Source organism: Fukomys damarensis, unplaced genomic scaffold, assembly GCF_012274545.1.
Source record: "Fukomys damarensis isolate Sample0158 unplaced genomic scaffold, DMR_v1.0_HiC HiC_scaffold_16, whole genome shotgun sequence".
NCBI classification, from domain to species: Eukaryota; Metazoa; Chordata; class Mammalia; order Rodentia; family Bathyergidae; genus Fukomys; species Fukomys damarensis.
This window is the reverse complement of record NW_022900928.1, coordinates 77,795,241-77,814,628: the sequence shown is the minus strand read 5'-3', so window position 1 is coordinate 77,814,628 and position 19,388 is coordinate 77,795,241. Positions and strand designations below refer to the sequence as shown.

The 19,388-nt window shown below is 40.8% G+C and overlaps 1 protein-coding gene across 4 annotated transcripts in view; it reads left to right on the top strand.

Annotated features, from left to right (window-relative positions):
• The window catches only part of Prdm10 (PR/SET domain 10), a 93,644-nt gene that overhangs the window by 64,671 nt on the left and 9,585 nt on the right, over positions 1-19,388 (top strand). For 3 of the 4 annotated variants that reach the window (XM_010640101.2, XM_010640102.3, XM_010640103.3), the window contains exons 10-18: positions 2,024-2,153; positions 2,804-3,046; positions 4,888-4,899; positions 8,852-9,199; positions 11,248-11,403; positions 15,766-15,945; positions 16,834-16,944; positions 17,927-18,127; positions 18,917-19,060. In XM_010640101.2, coding sequence (XP_010638403.1) covers positions 2,024-2,153; positions 2,804-3,046; positions 4,888-4,899; positions 8,852-9,199; positions 11,248-11,403; positions 15,766-15,945; positions 16,834-16,944; positions 17,927-18,127; positions 18,917-19,060 — 1,525 coding nt within the window. The remainder of the gene's footprint in view (positions 1-2,023; positions 2,154-2,803; positions 3,047-4,887; positions 4,900-8,851; positions 9,200-11,247; positions 11,404-15,765; positions 15,946-16,833; positions 16,945-17,926; positions 18,128-18,916; positions 19,061-19,388) is intronic. The other variant, XM_033764430.1, reaches the window with a different exon arrangement.

The window sequence follows — 19,388 nt, the reverse complement described above, 5'->3', positions numbered from 1 at the left end:
AAAAAAAAAAAAAAAAAAAAAAAAGCTAACATGTAGGAAATCATGAAAGTTGCCTGCATAAGTGCCTACTTAAGTTTTTTGATCATGAAATGAAAGTGAGCAAGGTAAGGGAAATGGTAGGAGCAGGCAGGGAATTGGATTACGCAGGGCTGTGGTTCTGCCAAGTGTATTCAACACAGTGAGATAAAGAAGCAGCAGCCGGGGTGGGAGTTGAGAGCAAATGCATGGGAGTGATTAGTGAATGACCCTGGAGTACATGCTGAGGAAGAAGGAAGCACTGGAGGGGAGATGCTGCTTAGGTTGAGGGATGTTGGGTCAGGGTACTAAAGGGCATGAATGGAGAGAAGGAAATGGTATCAGAGTGGGCAGCATGCAGAGTCAGGGGGTCACAGGGTTTATATAGCACACAGGTTTATGATGCAACCACTAGATTAAGTGTCACAATGAGACTTAAGTCACTCCTGAGCATCCCTAAAATATTTTTCTATGACTTTGGGTTTGTATGTCTCCTGCCTCTACTACGTTTTATATCTTTAGTGCCTAGCACCGTATATGACACATAGTAGATTAACATGTTTTTAAGCCACCTGTTAAAAGAAATTTGAAACAATTAGGCAAATTTGAATTTTGACTACATAGTATAATAATACTGAGGATTGATCAGGGGTATTTCTAGGTGTGTCCATAGTATTGTAACATATAAATAGTCTTTATGATTTAGAGATACATACTGAGATGTTTGCAGATAAAAGGCTGTCCCAGATCGATATGTATGGGGAAGTGGTAGGGGGACAGATGAAATATATACCATATATAACTGTGGGCTAATTGTTAGGGATTATGGGTACCTTATCCTCATTAGTACTGTCCTCTTTTTTTGCCTATGTCCAGAATTTTCCATTGTAAAGAATATTAAAGAAAGGAATATTTTAAAAGTTCCCAGAAGTCAGGTGCAGTAGTGTTTACTTGTAATTTGGCTACTTAGGAGGCTGAAACAGGAGGATCCCTTGAGCTTAGGAGTTTAAGACCAGCTGGGGTTACATAGCCAGCCCCATCTCAGAAACACACAAAAATAGCTCCTGAAATAATATATTTGTTAAAAAGATGCATGGAAAAGTAAAACATGATATGGCTAATATTATACACTTCACACCTTCACGATGTCCCTCTCTCTTTAAAAATTTTACTTTGGGGCCAGGTCTCACTAAGTGGCCTCAGCTGGCTTTGAACATACACTTCTCCTCCTTTACCTTCCCAGAAGCTGGGATTATAAGTGTAATCTGCCATACCCAGCTTCAAAATCTGTCCCTTTTTTTTCATTACTGGGGATTGAACTCAGGACCTTGCACTTGTCAGGCAGGTGTGGCACCGCTGAATTACATCCTGACTCTCAAGACTTTTTTTTTGGTACTGGAGCTCGAACTCAGGACCTTGCACTTTCGAGGCAGGTGGTGGAACCACTGCGCTAAATCTCTGGCCCTTGAAGTCTTTTAATAAGAAAATTTTGTATTTTAGAAATTCATTAAAGGGGATGAGATTTATTTGTTTAGTAGTCATATTAAATGAAACAACTGAGTTAGAAATTTTTTCTGACCTAGAAGGTTGTAGTAAAAGAAGAAAGTTCTTTGAATTCAGCCACATTTCTTGGAAGGAATATGAGCTCAGGGGAAAATAAAGAAGGGAAGCTTGTCTGAGGTGACACCTTCACAAACATCCTGTAGGCTTAGCATGTTCTGTCCTGCCTTCATTCCTCACTTCCTTTCAGAAGAAAAATATTATCTGTGCTTTGTATTTTTATAGCTCTTTTTAAAATTTCAGAATAACTTTGAGGCGTATCTCTGAGCTGTAGAGAGGGCAAACATGAGAAACTCAGTAAGTAGTTGTTTCCATTACAGAAAAGAATCAGGGAAAGTAATAAAATGAAAGAAATCCAAAACCTGCAGTTAATAAGGGCCAGTTAGGAAAGCATTGTGACAGCATGTGATGTGATTCTGACTGTTCCCACACAATCTCTTGTCCCCAGAACTAGAGGCAGAGGAAGGGGCCGAGGCAAGAGGCGATTTGGCCCAGGTCGACGGCCAGGGCGCCCTCCAAAGTTTATCCGCTTGGAAATAACCAGTGAAAATGGGGAAAAGAGTGATGACGGGACACAGGTACTGGGGGAATGGGAAAGAGTTCCTTCTAGATGCTTGTTCCAAGAACTTCCCAGAGTCTGTATTAGACTAAGTACAAATGAATACGTGTGTGGGATCTTGTCACCTCACAGCTTGGCTGTCTGTTACTCTAAGTGTGATTGGAGAAAGGCCAAAAGAATGCATTTCCGAATGTTACTTACAACAAAAACTCATCTCTGCTGCCCTAAAGATTTGAAATTGACCAGAGATATTAGGGATTTTGTTGAATTACTTTAAACCACTAAATTCACTAATATTCCAGAAGTGTGGTACATAGTCCTCTCCTTGTGATCTGGAACATCTCACGTGTTTTGCATTCTGTGTCTATTTACCTAGTTAACTATTCCAGAGGGAGAATTTTTTTCCCCTGAGCATATGGATCTAGCCACTTAAAAATAAGCAATAGCTGCTTACTGGGGCACAGCTGTATAGTCCCAGCTATTCTGGAATTTGAGGTGGGAGAATTGCCTGAGTTAAGGAGTTCAGGATCAGCCTGGCCAATATCATGAGATCCCATCTCTTTTAGAATCTTTTTCTTTCAGAAAGTAACAACTCTAAATCTGAGCCAAAAGTCATCGCAACATTGATATTTAGGTAGGGAAATAACTCCTGGTTATTACAAATTTCAGGACTTGCTGCATTTTCCAACGAAGGAGCAGTTTGATGAGGCTGAGCCGGCTCCTCTGAATGGGCTGGACCAACCAGAGCAGACCACCATCCCAATCCCTCCACTCCCACAGGAGACCCAGGCTTCCCTGGAGCATGAAGCAGAAACTCACACCCTGCATCTGCAGCCACAGCATGAAGAAAGCGTGGTGCCCACCCAGAGCACCTTGACCGCTGACGACATGCGCAGGGCCAAACGCATCCGAGTAAGTGGGAAAGTGTGCCCCCATCCCCAGCTGATCAACTTCCTGCCTTTTACCAGCTATTGCGGCACTTTATGTTCCAGGCTGTTCACCGTCATCTTGGAAATCTTGCATCTGTCCTATCCGTACTCAATCCCTTTGCAAGAAACAACAATTTCTCGATGTTTCTATGTCTTGTGGCCTGCTAGCACAGCTGGTCTTAGGCTGGATCAATGTAGTAATAACATCAGAAGCCTGGATTTTGGCAGCTCCTGGATGATTATCATTAAACTAGGATAGCTCGGCCCAGGGCGCAAGGTCCTGAGTTCGATCTCTAGTGCTGGGGGAAAAAAAATAGGATAGCTCTCTACATCCCTGAGCTCCCAGATTGGAAATGGAGAAATCAGTATCCTTAATTATAATAGCATTTATTTATTTATGCCACGGATTGACCCAAGGCCTAGTGTACACTTAGGAGGCACTTTGCCACTAAGCTACATCTCCAGCTGTAATTATTTATATTTTAAGCCAGGCTTATCTGGGCCAAATTATAGCTCTCAAGTTAATTGTGGGTAGCTAAATTTGGTTATGTACAGTGTCCAAGGGGAAACTGGCAAGTGTCAGTACCCATCAGTATGAAGGTACCTGTGCCCCAGTTGGTTGGCAGGTGTAGTCCACACACCCGGGGAGACCTTGAAGTAAAGCTGTAAGTTGGGGAGCTAGTCAAGATCTCACATGTGTGACCTGTGTCTTGGCTTTAAAACATGAAGCTGAAGGGCTTCCATTTCAATGCGTGTTCTTGTATTATTTGACAGATAGCACTGAGGCCAAGTTAAGGACTACAGGGGATGTACCTGCGCAGCGATAGGGTTTTGTGCAGTGCACATGCTAACAAATAGCAATGACATAAAACCCGAGTTTGTGGCAGCTGGGCGTGAAAAGACTTACCTGTAGATGGGAGAGTTTAATAACTTCCAAGGATTTACAGTTTCTAGAAGGGTGATTACTTTAGCTTAATGTTTCTTGTGGTCTTTTTTAAAATATGTAAAGATGATAAATTAGTATCAGGGAGGGGGATGGGTGATAGGTCTAAGGACCCTGCAAAGGGGTCTTGCTTGCTCTGGGTGAGAGATCTTGGCTTTAGAATGAGTTTGGTCTTCTTATTTGCCTGTAGGCCAGAAGGGACCTTGCAAAATAGTGTAGTCCGTGCCTTAGGGTGAATATACATTGAGACATTCATAGCCACATGACAGCTCTGAAGGGCTCTAGAACTCTTGAGTCCAAACAGCTTTTATGAGGGTTCTGTAATTAAAACACTTGCAACTTTTGTCTCAATCTATATTATTTTGAAAGGACATGTACACAATAGGCTAGACGTGCAAAAATCTATGAATTAATATCTTTCCATCTATCATTCTACTTTATTCCCCAATCTGTCCTTTTTTTCTCTTGCGTAGTTATCATCTTTTCCACTTTGGCCATTCTGATATTTTACTAGGTCCAGAGAAATGCTTTCTAGATTTAAACTTTTTTTTAATGGAAAAAAAAACTAAAGCTTGCGCACATAGTGAAGCTGTGGATGTATGGGCATAGTCCAGCTGTAAGTGCACTTGTACACTTGAAGGAATCGGGGTACTGGTTTCTGTACATGTTGTGTTTTGTCAGAGGCAAAAACCACATGTATGTGGCTTTCAGAGGTCCATCTTAGCTGTCTTGTTTTTTCCTCTCAGTCATTCTAAAATGTAGGGCTATGTATTTTTTCATTTTTTTTTCTAATCCAGATTGGTAATGACCAACTGAAAGGAAGTCTTCCAATCCAATTGGTAATGTAACTATTTTTCTCTCCTCTAATGCTGCCTGCTCAGTTGGAGCTGCAGGTAGGTTTGTTTCCTGTGTTTCACATAACAGAATGTTACTAAAGTGTTTGTCTGACCTGCTATTCTTGCAACCTGTATTTACTAAGTCCTGGTGGAAACCACAATTTGGTTGCTATAGTAAATGCAAATTAATTCCGGTAGTTTATTTGCAAATAAATCATGAGTAAATTGTGGGTCCAAGATTCCTCTATACAAAAAGAAGGGTAGAACTAAGTGATCTCCAAGGTCCCTTTCCGCTATAAAAGAATTTGAATGACCTGTGGAAAGGTATTGAGTTCTAACTATATCTTAAGCACTGTCTAGGTACCCAAGAGAACTTTCCACTGGGCTCCATCCCCAGGAACTTACAGTTTGAATACAGATACAATACTAATGTAAGGTTATGTACAGTTATGTGATAAATTGCTCTAGGACAGTGATGGTGAAGTTTTTAGAGACTGAGTGCCCGTACTTCAACCCAAAACGTACTTATCATAAAGTGCCAACACTGAAATTAAATCTGAATACAGTGGTTTTAGTTTAGAAAAAAACAACTGTTACCCATGCTCAGCTCTTGGTGCAACTTGGCTTGCAAGTCAACAGAGAGACAGGCCTCTGCACGCCTGCTGTGGCACACATACCATAGGTTTGCCATCACTGCCCTAGGAAGTTGGAAAAGTGAAAGACCAAAGAAAGGTGGAGAAGGGGCTGGGAATTTAGCTCAGCAGCATCATGCCTGCCTTGAAAGCATGAGGTCCTGAGTTCGATCCCCAGTACTGGGGAAGAAAAAAAAAAAAAGACTAGAAAGATGGAGGAGCCAGGGAGTAATTCATGGATGAAAGGAGATTTAGATTGGTCCTTGAAAGAAAGACAGTCTCAAGGGTGGACCATTCCAGCAGAATGTCGACAAAGAGTCAGAGGCCTTCAGCTCACAGGAATCTACTTGGTGTGATGGAACAGTGCAAACACTAGTTTACCCCTACTGTGGGTAGCAGGTAAAGGGCAGTGGAGAATGAGATGTGTTAGCCAGGGATAAACTACCTAAGACTTTGAAAGCTGGGCAGGTAATAGGACAAAGAAAGGTTGCTTTTTAAAAATAAACAAGCAAAAACCAACAAGCACGGTTTTTTTATATCCTTTTAATCTCAGGATCAAAATAGTATGAAAATTGGTCATTTATGTGAGTACCTTCAGGCTTTAGAAACATTTCAGAAACAGCGAATCATTGCAGTGGGAGTCGCTGAATCCAGAAGTCCGACCACTTTGTCACACTTAGAGCAACTGATGTACCATGTAGTATGTGGCTGACTGCCTCAAGCTCAGAGATCAGAAGACTCTGTCATGTACTCTGTTTGCTATGACTCCCCTAAGTGAGTGGACTCCATGCAACTCCACCATAGGAGCTACCTTAGAGCAGAACTGGTCTGCAGCTGGGTCAAGGGGTGGCAACAGATCCAACACATTTACTACCTTGTACTATGAGGACTATCATTAGCTCAGAGAAATGCAGGCTAGTCCTTGAGCACTTAGCCAATGTTCAGGGCTCCATGGAAATTAAAGAGATATAACTTGTCAATGGAACTAAGGAAGGGAAGCCAGGTGGCTGCTCGGTTTAAATCAAGTGCCTGAGAGTACTAATGCTAATCAGAAATGACAGGAGACTGATTTGCGTAATGAACCAAAGCAAAGCTGAAGTCTGGATTTGGCACCCAAGGAGAAATGGAATCCTCAGTGGGGCCATCATCAACTGTTGTGTATTGTGTCTGTGCTTTACAACACGACTGAGTTGGAGAAAGGAAGTGACCCTGACATGGCAGGCAGGCTCTAAATCCCAAGTGATCTCTAAACCTCAGAATAACATCTGTTTATCAGGTGCCTTTCCATATAGTTTGAAAAGAGAATAGTAAGAGCTCTTTCGTCAAATAAGTATGTGTGCACTTAGAGTGAAAAGATTAGGTAACCACTAAGCATTGTGAGGAGGTGAAATTAAGCTCTGTGGCTGATTTTATTAATTTTCAAACTTTTAGTAGACACTTTAAGCAATTTTATGGGCTCTAGCTACAAAAGAGAATAAAATATATCCACTTCCCCAGATGACCCCTGGTCAATTTAGGAGGATATCAGAATTGCTCTTTCCCTACTCAGGATAAGCAAATAAGTGGCATCATAAAATATATCTCCTAGCCCTGTTGCCTGAGAAAACAGTTTCCTGTTATATCAAATGAATTATGTATGGAACTTGCAGTAAATAAAAAATAACTATTTTCTTTTCCACCCAAAGTGATTATTTCACATTAAATTTGAGTTGCTGCTAAGTGATTAAGAGTTAAAGAGTTGTTCACTGGACTTTCTTCATTGTAAATATAATGCCTTAACATCCCCAATAAGAGCTGGGTGTGGTGGCGCACACCTGTAATCCCAGCACTCCGGAGGCTGAGCCAGGAGGATCGCTGTGAGTTCGAGACCAGCCTGGCCTACATAGTGAGTTCCAGGTCAGTCTCAACTACATAGTGAGACCCTGTCTCAAAAAACCAAAAAAAAAAAAAAAAATCCCCATTAATCCTTCAGTTATAATGATTTTCTAGTTACATAGGCATACCCATTCTAAGGCACATATTTTGGTGGGTTTTTCCCCCCTCAGCTAGCTAGAGCCTTCCTTTGTTGTTTTGAGAAAATTATGAGTGCATCTTCATTATAGCATAACAATATTGATTTCTGTATTTGCTGTGTGAAAGATGATTCTATAAATCTGCTCTCAGTGGAGCATAGTTTCTTTTTCCAGTAGTCATGATGGATTAGCATTGAGTATCCACCTTCTCTCACTTGGATTCCCTGTAGCACTCGCATGAATTTACAAGAGAGCTAATCATCATTAGAAGTGCAATCTGTAACTGAAAAAAAAAAGTTAGATTGAGTTGTCTAGACAGGAAACAGCAATAAGCTTAACTTTGTCAGCATAGCGTTCTAACCATCTAACCATCTAACTGGCTGCCTTGGGAACTTGCCCTCTGGATTTCTTAAGTAGAGAGTGTTGCAGTGCATATATTTTGTTTATAATATGTACTCATGTGTCATGTCCCATGAACAAACATGTTCACATGCATCTGAATTCTTCATTTCCTTTTCAGTTCTTAAATTGAGATCTGTAATTCAAACAGTGAAAAATTCAGGGTTTTTTCAGGGGGGCAGCATATATATATATGATTTTTTTTTTTTTGTACTGGGGATGGAACTCAGGACCTTGTGCTTCTGAGGCAGGTGGCAGCACCACTGAACTAAATCCCCAGCCCTCCCCAGCTTTTTAAAAATGGTTTTTATAATTCTCCTAAAATTGTGTTGCTGTTATCATTATAAATACATTAATATGTATATATGTATATGTGTATAATAGAAATATATTATAATTCCAGAACATTTTCATTACCCCTCAAAGAAACCCCATCTCCCTTTTCTTCTCCAACCCTACTCCTGGAAAAGACTTACTATATTTCATTTCTTTTTATTGTCCTTGTTTTGCTAAATGTTTTAATGAAGCTTCAAATTCTTTTTTACTTTAATAAAAGATTTCAGGGAGTAATATTTGGCTGATGTGTGCCAACTTCATTCATACACGTGTGACTTACCATATTTTCTTCCAGAACTAATTTTTATATTACTTCACTCTGGGATTTGTTTTTTTTTAATCCCAGTCTTCTATTGAGAACACTTTTTTGAATCTTAAATTCTTTCAAAAGAAAACACACATACATAGATATAAAATGAAATACACATAATTTGTTTTTTCAAGATAAACTTCGGGATCACTTCATTTTTAGCCTTTTCACCAGAAGAGTCTTCTTTCCCTGTGTGTGTCCTAGAGTGTAACTTCTCTGGGGAGTCTGATTGCAGGTTCTACCCTCTTTCCCCATGGAAGTGAGAGCCTCTTGCTCTGTCAGTGTCCTCACTACAGAACTGTTTTGTGTATGTCTTTCAGAATGCAGCTCTTCAGCATCTGTTTATTCGGAAGTCCTTCCGGCCTTTTAAATGTTTGCAGTGTGGGAAGGCCTTCCGGGAAAAGGACAAACTGGACCAACACTTGCGCTTCCATGGGCGGGAGGGGAACTGCCCGTTGACCTGTGATCTCTGTAACAAGGGCTTCATCAGCAGCGCCTCCTTGGAGAGCCACATGAAGCTCCATTCGGACCAGAAGACTTACTCTTGCATTTTTTGCCCAGAATCCTTTGACCGCCTTGATTTGTTGAAAGATCATGTGGCCATTCATATCAATGATGGCTATTTCACCTGCCCAACTTGTAAGAAACGATTCCCAGATTTTATTCAGGTGAGTGTCTGCTACTGAGACTCCTGTTTCCTTCTTTTGGTAAAAGAAACTTAGAATTTTGGAAAGTTAAAACTGCATAGAACCTACATTTTTCAACTCTTCTTTGAAACAACTCTATAATCTAAAAACAGTATTTTTTTTCTCAATTACATTACTTTTGAAAGTCAGGAGTATTGTGCCCCTTAATTGTCCAGATCAGATATTGATATTTAAACATTGAAGTTATATTACAGGTGATATATACCCACATCTGATTATAATTTTTAAGTCTGTCAAAATCCTTTTCATTATCCATTACTTGTAAAATTTAAAGTCTATAAAACACATACTCCCATTTCCTGGGCTGAAAACATCTCCCTATCTCTGTGGTTTTCTTTTCTTTTCTTTCTGTGCTGGGGATCAAACTCGGGTCCTTGTGTTTGCAAGGCAAACAGTGGAACCACTGAGCTAAATTCCCGGCCTCTCTGTGGTTTTCTATCTGGCTTTGCTAAGGCCATGCATTTTGAAGGAAATGTTGATATATAATACACTCTGTATTGAGCACTGACTGCCTCCCCTATCATATGCTGTCAGTTGGAGCAAAACGGGTGAAGTTAAATTCCAAAATATTCATGATTTCATTTGGACTTTAAGTGTTAATAATTTTATACACTAATCAGTGAATAATTAAATGTCTTATAAAAATACAATTATCAAAGGAAAAGGAAGTATGATTTAATAATAATTTTTCCAGTGTTGCTAATCCTGTAAATTTTCTCACTTCACAAAGACAATTAGAAAGACTGCTGGGCTGGGGATTTAGCTCAGCGGTTCGGTGGCCTGACTCGCAAGGGCAAGCACCTGAGTTCGATCCCCGGTACCACAAAAAAAGAAAGACTGCTAAGGCAGAATTTAATGGTCAAAGAAAATCCAAAAATAATAAAGCAAAGTGTCTTTTTTTTTAAGCAACATATCTTAAAGGAATAATTTATATTACTCACTGTTTAGCTTCCATCCACAGTTCTTTCTCACCAGATTTTCATGGCTAAAAGAGTTCAGAGCAATATTCTTTTTCTTTGGTGGGGGAGTGGCTAGGAATTGAACTCAGGATGAAACTATATTCTTTTATTAAGGTTCTCTAAAAGTAATAGTCCCAGTTAAGGAGAAGTGACATCAGTATTGTCTCATAATGATAATTGGGTAATGTTTTATATATTGTTTGATTCATGTCTTTGAGTCTTCAGAGCCTGCTTTTTGTTTTCTTTTCTTTTGTTTTTGTTTTGGTGCTGGGGATCAAATTCAGGACCTCCTTCATGTTGGGCAAGTTTTCTGCTGTTTGGACTATATACTCAGGCTTCCTCCAATCCGATTTTATTGGAAGATGCAAAAGCATCAGTTATTACTGTTATTGGTTTTAAGAGGAAAAATTTATTGAGAGAAAGCTTCGGTCTAAGAGAGACAGAAGGGGGACTGGAAAGTGGGTTGGCCCCTAAAATCATCATTTATTACATGGGGCCGGATTACTTCTATACATATTGAAGGCAGAAAAAAAAAAAAAACGAGGAAAAAATATTTTTGTCTTCCCATGGATAATATTTAGCAAGATTCATTGGAATCCTTTTTTAAAAGATAAATCTTAGATTAAAAGATACCTTTATTTATTTGTTTGTTTTTTTCGGGTACCGAAATCGGATCGAACTCAGAACCTTGTGCTTGCCAGGCAGGCAGAGCACTGCTGAGCTACATCCCTGGCCCCTAAAATGATACCTTTGTTAAGAAAAAGATAAATGGTTACCAAATGATCTGGGCTTTGACCAAGAAGATATTCTTTCACTCTCATGTCACCTGGGAGGTTAAGATTTGTAAAGCTTTCTGGCTTCTTGTGTTGCTTCTTTGTGACAGGGATAGTAGTTTGTTATTGAGGCCAATTATCACACTTGATTGGATGGTTTGCCCAGGTTTTTGAAAATCCAGGGTAATGGCTCCCCCTAGTGTTGACAGCCGCCTTTCTTTGATAATTTCCTATGGTGCCCCAAGTGCCTGAGTTTTCCCTTGGTCTTTACTGTCAGGTAAAAAAGCACGTGCGCAGCTTCCACTCAGAGAAGATCTACCAGTGCACAGAGTGTGACAAGGCCTTCTGTCGCCCTGACAAACTGCGGCTCCACATGCTCCGGCATTCTGATAGAAAAGATTTCCTGTGTTCTACCTGCGGGAAGCAGTTTAAGGTATGAAGCCAGCACACAGCCTGAGGCATAGTTCTCCAAGCCATCAGAATTCTGTCCTGCTGTGAACATGCCTGTTCATTTTGTCATCTTATCACCGCTTAGGAAGAGCTGGAATTGGTATACACTTTGGCTCTTATATTTGGCTTAGTTATAAAATTAAGGGAAAAAACTTAATTTCTCAAAATAATTCAGATCCCCAAATAGACCAATAATGCATGTCCTGAAAGAATCCACATATATGATGACTGGTGAAACTAATTTAACTGAGGAATTCCTGAGAGACCAATACATTTCCTTACCTTTCAAGTTGAACAAGTTTCATGAGCACTTCTTCAGTCTAAGGGCCTTAATTGAGTCCCACTGGCAGCAAGCCTGTCACCTAACAGAGGTGAGAAGTGTGAGGAGCACTGAGAGGGCTTAGACCACTTCGCAGATTGTTAGTAATGTCAGGATTAAAATAAAAAATAGCATGTGTCAGTAACCTGCCTGGAATTTAAAAGAAGCCAAAGAAAAGGCTGCAAGAGACTTGCAGATAATAATTGCATAAATAGATGTGAGAGGCCAGGTGTGGTGGCACACGCCTTTAATCCCAATTAAAGGGATTAATTGGGAGGCTGAGGCAGGAGGATTGCTGTGAGTTTGAAGACAGCCTAGGCTACACAGTGAGATCAAGGCCAGCCTGAACTACGTAGTGAGACCCTGTCTCAAAAAAAAAAAAAAAAGTGAGAATAATCATATTTACACAATTGGGAAATTATGTGATTCTATTAAAATATCATTGAGGGACACTGCTGAGTAAGATTGTAGGTCACACTGTCATAGAAACTTAAAAAGAATCAGAAGTAGATTCTTCTAAGAGGAAAACTTGTGTAGAACATAGACACTGAAGAAAAATAGAAAGTAACTTTCAAAGCTTTAGTTTGTGGCATGTGTATTGTAGAATAGGATTGCAATGGCTTTTAACACATAGCAGCATGATTTAGAACTGTATAGAGAACTCTGGGGTGGGTAAATGTTAATGGGTCTGTTCTTTATTTGGGGTGGGATTAAACCCAGGGATTTGTACATGCCAAACATGGGCTGTAGCCAATATTTGACCTATAATCTGAAGCCCCATATACAGATTTATATATAAAAAGATTCCTCTCATGATGTTCTCTGTTTGAACTGCCAGCCAGCCTATCCATTCAAAATTTTTTTTATTATTTTATGCCATATACAATTTTATCACCTAGGAATTTTTTTTTAAAAAAGCCAAAATGAGGGCTGGGGATTTGGCTCAGTGGTTCCGGCACCTGCCTCGCAAGCACAAGGACCTGAGTTCGATCCCCGGCCCCAAAAAAAAAAAAGCCAAAATGAGGGCTGGGGATTAGGCTCAGTGGTTCCGGCACCTGCCTCGCAAGCACAAGGACCTGAGTTCGATCCCCGGCCCCAAAAAAAAAAAAGCCAAAATGAGGGCTGGGGATTTGGCTCAGTGGTTCCGGCACCTGCCTCGCAAGCACAAGGACCTGAGTTCGATCCCCGGCACCAAAAAAAAAAAAAAGCCAAAATGACAACAAACTTTGTTTCCATTTTCCCCTTATTTTCACCTAACACATTAGACACAGCTCAGTCAGAGAAGCAAAACTTCTGTGAATATTATAGAATGAGGGATTTTCTTATCAAACTAAAAACATAAGGATAGAAGGGCATGGAGAAGTGAGAGTCCGAAAGGAAAACTTGGGGGATCAAAGAAGTCACAGAGCACTCTCTGGGACACCGGTTCAGGTCGACAAACATAAGCTTATTAGGGACCTTTGCGCCCAGGTACCCTCAAGTCCATGTACGTCCATGGAGCTGCACTTAGTAGGGGGCCTGGAGTTGGCCAGCAGGGCTAGCAGTTGGGGAGGAGGCTAGTGACTAAGCCACTGGATCCTCCATACCTGATGACACAGCGACAGGGACACTGGAGCTGCTCAGCGTGGTGCCTTCTTTGTTCCTTTTGGAGCCTCCCTGGGAAGGGGCTTCTGTTTAAATATAGTTTGACCTAGCTGAGTAGATGTACCATCAGTGCATATTTCTCAGGTATAGCCAGAATGATTTTTCTAGAGAACAATCTTATATCATGGCCCTTCTAAAAAACATTTTTGTAGCTCTCCTCACATATAGGCCCAAGTTCTTATCACATAGAAGACACTATAGGACAGTGGTGGCAAACATTTTAGAACTTTCAATGTTACAAACAGCCCACTGCCGCACATGTGCCATTGGTTGGCCACCACTGCAGGAGGTAACTTCGCTCCTGATTACCTCTACAGTTCTCACTACCACTTTGCCACTCTGTCTATACAGAATCACTTGGATCACTTCACTGCGGTGTACTGTCTCTCCTTAGGCCCTTCATTTGATCTCATTCCTCCCCATCGCTCATTTGAAATGAACTTCTACACTCTTGTGTCATTTCACCTGTCTAATGTCATTTTACCTGGGGCATGTCTTGGTCTTAGGCTTAAGTGCTTTTCCTGTGAATTTCCATGGGACCTTTTGCTGGTGACTCCATTATATGGTAACATTTAGAATTGCAAATGTCTGTTCTGCTAAGCTCTATGGTATATATAAAAGACAAGGCAAAACCTTCTAGCTTAAGGGAACTCACACTTTAATTGGAAAATGAGACATCAAATATATTATTTATATAATAGAGGAAAGGATGGTTTGCTAAGAGGGCAGTTAACTTTGATTTTGTATATAGGAGTAACTTCATAGTGAAGATGACACTTTTCTTTTATTGCTGGGGGTTGATCCCAGGGCCTTGTGTGTGCTAGGCAAGTACTCTACTGCTGAACTATCCCCATCCCAAGGCTGCACGCTTGAATTTATTGAAGGCCAGGGAAGAGTTTGCCAGCTGGAGAGAGGGAGAAGATGAGGAACAGTGGAAGGATAAAGACATCCCAAGCAGAGGGAGTGGCAGAGACTAAAGGGATGCCTTATTCTGGAGGAGTAATGAGAGGCAGAGTGGATGGGGCATGGGAAGGGGTCAGTGGTCAGATGGGGCCAGAGAGGTAACTCAAGACAGCTTGCTGTGCTGAGTATTCCCTCCATGGATTCACATCAGCATGGATTATTGTATTATCAAATAGGAACCAGGCTGGGCAGAGTTCCAGTGTGAGGTGCCTCTCATGACTCTGCACCTGCCATGGTTCTTAGCATTTGGTAGGTACTCTAGGAATATTTGTTAAATAAGTGTACTAAAAAATGAAGTACTTGAAGCCTCTGTACCGAAAGGCGGAAGAACTAGTCTTGTAGAAAGATTAAAAATCTGTACAAAGTTAATGATATTTCTAAGAGCAGTGAGCACCACTGGATAAGGGAGATGACATTTAAAATTTATTTTATTTTTAGTGGTGGGCTTGAGAACCGAACCCAGGACTTCACACATGCCAGGCAAGCACAGTACCACTGAGTTAAACACCTTTTGAATTTGTTTTTATTCAGGATGGATTCTGCCGAGTGTTCCCTCCATGGATTCACATCAGCGTGGATTATTGTATTATCAAACAAGGAATTGAGCTGGGCATAGTGGCACATGCTTGCAGTCCCAACTGTTCAGGTGGCCAAGGCAGGAGGAGCACTTCCGCCTAGGACTTCTGGACCAGCCTAGGCAATATAGGAAAAAACCCATTAAAAAAAATAATAATGCTGCCACACATGCCTGTAATTCCAGCACTCCGGAGGCTGAGGCAGGAGGATTGCTGTGAGTTTGAGACCAGCCTGTGCTACATAGTTAGTTCCAGGGCAGTCTGAACTATATAGTGAGACTCTTTCGCCAAAAAAAAATAAATTAATTAATAAAAATAAAGTAGGACCTGTGTCCTGGGCTGCATGCTTCAGCTATAGAGGACAACACAATTGCTTAAACATCTATATCTGTGATGGAGACTTGAGATTCTTACTTGAGTACATTTTTAATTTTGAAGAATGTCATTATTTTTGTTGTAATGTGTGGAAATTAAATACACATGGCTTTGTAAATCCAGTATTACCTGTCACTCATTAACAATTTGTCTTATGCCAAATTTAATCTGTGTACCTTTGAATAATGTCCACTTAAATGCAAAGCCTTTTTTCTAAAAAACAAAACAAAACAAAACTCAGTACCATTCACATTTAAACCCAGGCTCATTGGAAGGCCCCTATGTGACGCTAATTAGTGCTTTCCAGCCCCTCTGGACATGTCCTTATTTGTCTCAGCACTGCAGTGACTCAGAGGCCTCTCAGTGGCTTGTGGTGACTGCTAATTTGTATTGATTTCAAAAAATATCCCTTCAGTTGAATTGTTCTACTCCCATTCCTATCCCCTTTTCAAAAATTCTCTCCAAATAGCGGAAAGACAAATTACGAGAACACATGCAAAGGATGCATAACCCTGAGAGAGAGGCCAAGAAAGCCGACCGCATCAGCCGCTCCAAGACCTTCAAACCTCGAATCACGTCCACAGACTATGACAGCTTTACGTTCAAGTGCCGCCTGTGTATGATGGGCTTCCGGCGACGGGGCATGCTGGTCAGTGCCAGATGGCAGCTTCTTGTGGGCGATGGTGATGGCTTTGGAATTGTGTTCTTTCCAGTCTACCTCTGTTCTCTTGTACCACTTTTCACCTCTTGATCTCTTGAAAGAAATAATTTCCTTCCACTGTTTTGTTTGTTTGTTTGTTGTAGTTTGAGAGACTGAATCCAGGCCCTTGCATATCTTAAGCATGTTCTCTATCACTGTACTACAACCCCAGCCCTCTGCCACTTTTCGTTACTATTTTGTTTTTCTTTACTCTTCTCGGTCTTTGAGCTCTTGTCCTATTTTACTTCCCTCCTCTCTTTTGTATTCCTGAATATACTTTCTGGTGGGGTCTTTGTCTTCTCTCTCATTATGATTCTTTCTCTCAATTAGGAAACAGCTATAGATGGAAACTTTCCCTCAGAGCTGAGTGTGTGGTTCCAGGCTAATGGAAACATCAGGACACCCAGTTCACTGCTCTCAATGTATTTTGACCTTGTTAAAATTGCAAAGTATATTTCTTCCAAGAGCTAGGAAGTCCATAGGACAATATTTAAAACTCAGAATCTTACTTTGTATCTCATTCAGTGTTCTCAGTCAGGGTAGGGGCACTAAATAATGAAGGACTGTTTATGTCAGGAGAATTCACTCAGGCAATTCTGCTAGCGTAATTTTCCTTTTTTTCCAGTAATAGTTCTTCCAGGCAAATTCGTTGATGGGATCTACCTTGAGACCCAACTCACCTTCAGTTATTTGCTGAAATCCTGTTAACTCCTGGCTCCAGGCATATGTCTTATTGTTTGGGGGGCATTGCTTCAGAGTTTCAACCTCTAACATTAGCTGTCAGAGGCATTTGTTTGTGATGAGGTCTCTTCTCATTTGTTCTCTCCCCGCCCTTAGGTAAATCACTTGTCAAAGAGGCATCCAGACATGAAGATAGAAGAGGTGCCAGAGTTAACTCTCCCCATCATAAAGCCCAACCGAGATTACTTTTGCCAGTATTGCGATAAGGTAAAAGCAACACACCCATGTTGGCATGCAACTGTGAGAGCCCCATGTTGAGCCCGTGTGTTCGAGTGGGTAAATGAGGCCAAGATCCTGCAGTTACTCTGACCAGATGGTTCCCTGCCTCTCAGTGGTTTTCCATTCAGGCAAGAAGGGGCTAAAAATGCAGCTCATTTAAATAATTTTTTTTCTTCTTAATTTTTCGGCTTTTTCTTATTATTCCTTCTCTGTGCAACTTCTGGTTTTTTGTTTGTTTTGTTTTGTTTTGTTTTTTGTTTTAAAAGAGAGAAACTTATTACCAAGAGCCTAGTATATGAATTCATTTTAAGTTCCTAAGCTCTACAATGAGCATTTATCATTTTACTTGCAAAGTATGGGTAGATTTGGAGTTTCTAGAAGATTGAGTAGGATGTTAAAATGTTTTATGGTGGTGGAGTACTCTACTTATATTATTCTATCCTTTAGTTTTCTGCATTTACAAAAAGGAGAAAATAACTGTGTTGTTTCCATGTAGGAGTGCCATCTTATGTAGTATATCAATGTCAGTTTAAAAGTAAAAAACATATTTTTAACATAGAATTCTCTTAAAGCCACCAGTTGCTATTCAACTTACCACTTGGAAGATTTTTGGTTCCTAGTAGTGAATGATGTGTCATATAAGAGCTTTACACATAGATGAAAGGATGAACTGGTCTTGGCCTTAGACACAATTCTCTTTCTATATATGTTTCCTCAGGGGAAGGACACAGTTATGCTCCTAGATATAACAGAAAAGTGAAGGGAGATACTTTGCATATCTGTATTATGTTCTGACTTTATTCTAATTTATATTATATCCATATTATCCTTCAATAAATTGGTTAATATCTTTTATTTTTGGCTACAGCAATACTTTTTCTCATTTCCTTAGAATGAATTTGTTAGTTTGCCTAGCAAGAAAGTGGAACTGTACATATACTGTTTCAAGGCACAGTATTTGAACTTACAGGTTTATAAAAGTGCCAGCAAGCGTAAAGCCCATATTTTGAAGAACCATCCAGGAGCTGAACTCCCACCAAGCATTCGGAAACTCCGTCCTGCAGGCCCTGGGGAGCCAGACCCCATGCTCAGCACCCATACCCAGCTGACAGGCACCATTGCCACCCCACCTGTCTGCTGCCCACACTGCTCCAAGCAGTACAGCAGCAAGGTAAGGCACCTGCTCCTAACCACAGCCTACAGCAGAACATCTATGCAGGGGGTGTTTGGATGGAAGATGGCTTCTTATCCGAATGGCTGGACAGCTTCTTCTGAGTTGATGGGGGACTAAACGAGAATGCATCCCACCCCCTGCAAGTAGAGACCACAGCAAAGACTGTGAAGAGAATATGGTAGACTCCTCAGAATGAGAGCCATCTAATAGTCCAAGCACTTGACTCTTGTCCTTTGCCCTTAGCCTGCTAAGGGTAGGAACTGAAAGAGTAATTCTTGAAAAGGGATAATTTTTGCTGTGGGGGAATGTGACTGTTTATTACACGTATTACTGGGGAGATGGTGGGAGGTACTATGGATCAAGGGAGACTTTACTCCTCTGATATACATACCATTTTGTTGCTTTTGGAAAAGTAGGGATAGGGTCTGGATTATTCTGATTTTTAATTTAATTTTAGTTAATTAATTTAAGAGATTGGGTCTTGCTGTGTTGCCCATTTTAGCTCTGAACACCTGGGCTCCCACAGTCCTCCTACCTCAGCCTCCCAAGTAACTGAGAATACAGGTGTGCAACACCCTGTTCAGCAGATCTATCTATATATTTATTTAGTAGTTCTGGGGATCTAACTCAGGGCCTTGCACGTGCCAGGCAGACACTTAACCACTGAGCAACATCCCCAGTCCTTATTTTATTTTTTTAAGACACAAAATTAAAAAAAACTTTCTAATCTTTGGAAGATTGAAAATAATTTTAGTAAGTATGCCTGGTCTTGCCTTAACTTTTCAGACCAAGATGGTCCAACACATTCGAAAGAAGCATCCAGAGTACGCCCAGCTTCCTAACACCATCCACACACCCTTGACCACCGCTGTGATCAGCGCCACCCCAGCTGTGTTAACCACAGACAGTGCCACTGGAGAGACTGTGGTGGTGAGTGCATGACTAGGAAGTGTTTCGTTCCTTTCGGTGCCCACCAGATCTTTAAATACTGAAACCCTGTTAGCCTTGGGATTTGACTGTCTACAGATGGAGCCCATTTTCCTTCATCTTGCTACATATGGCGTTATGGTTGTGATTGGTCTCCTAGTCAGTGCTTTCAAAACTCTATCAAAGGCATAGCAAGAGATTTTCAATATTGTGTCATAACCTCTAGGGTAGCTCCACTGAATCAGAGGCAGGCACTCAGTGCTAATTTGTAGTTCTGTGACCCACTGGCATGATGAATTAAATTTTAGTAGCCACACAACTATATATAGTG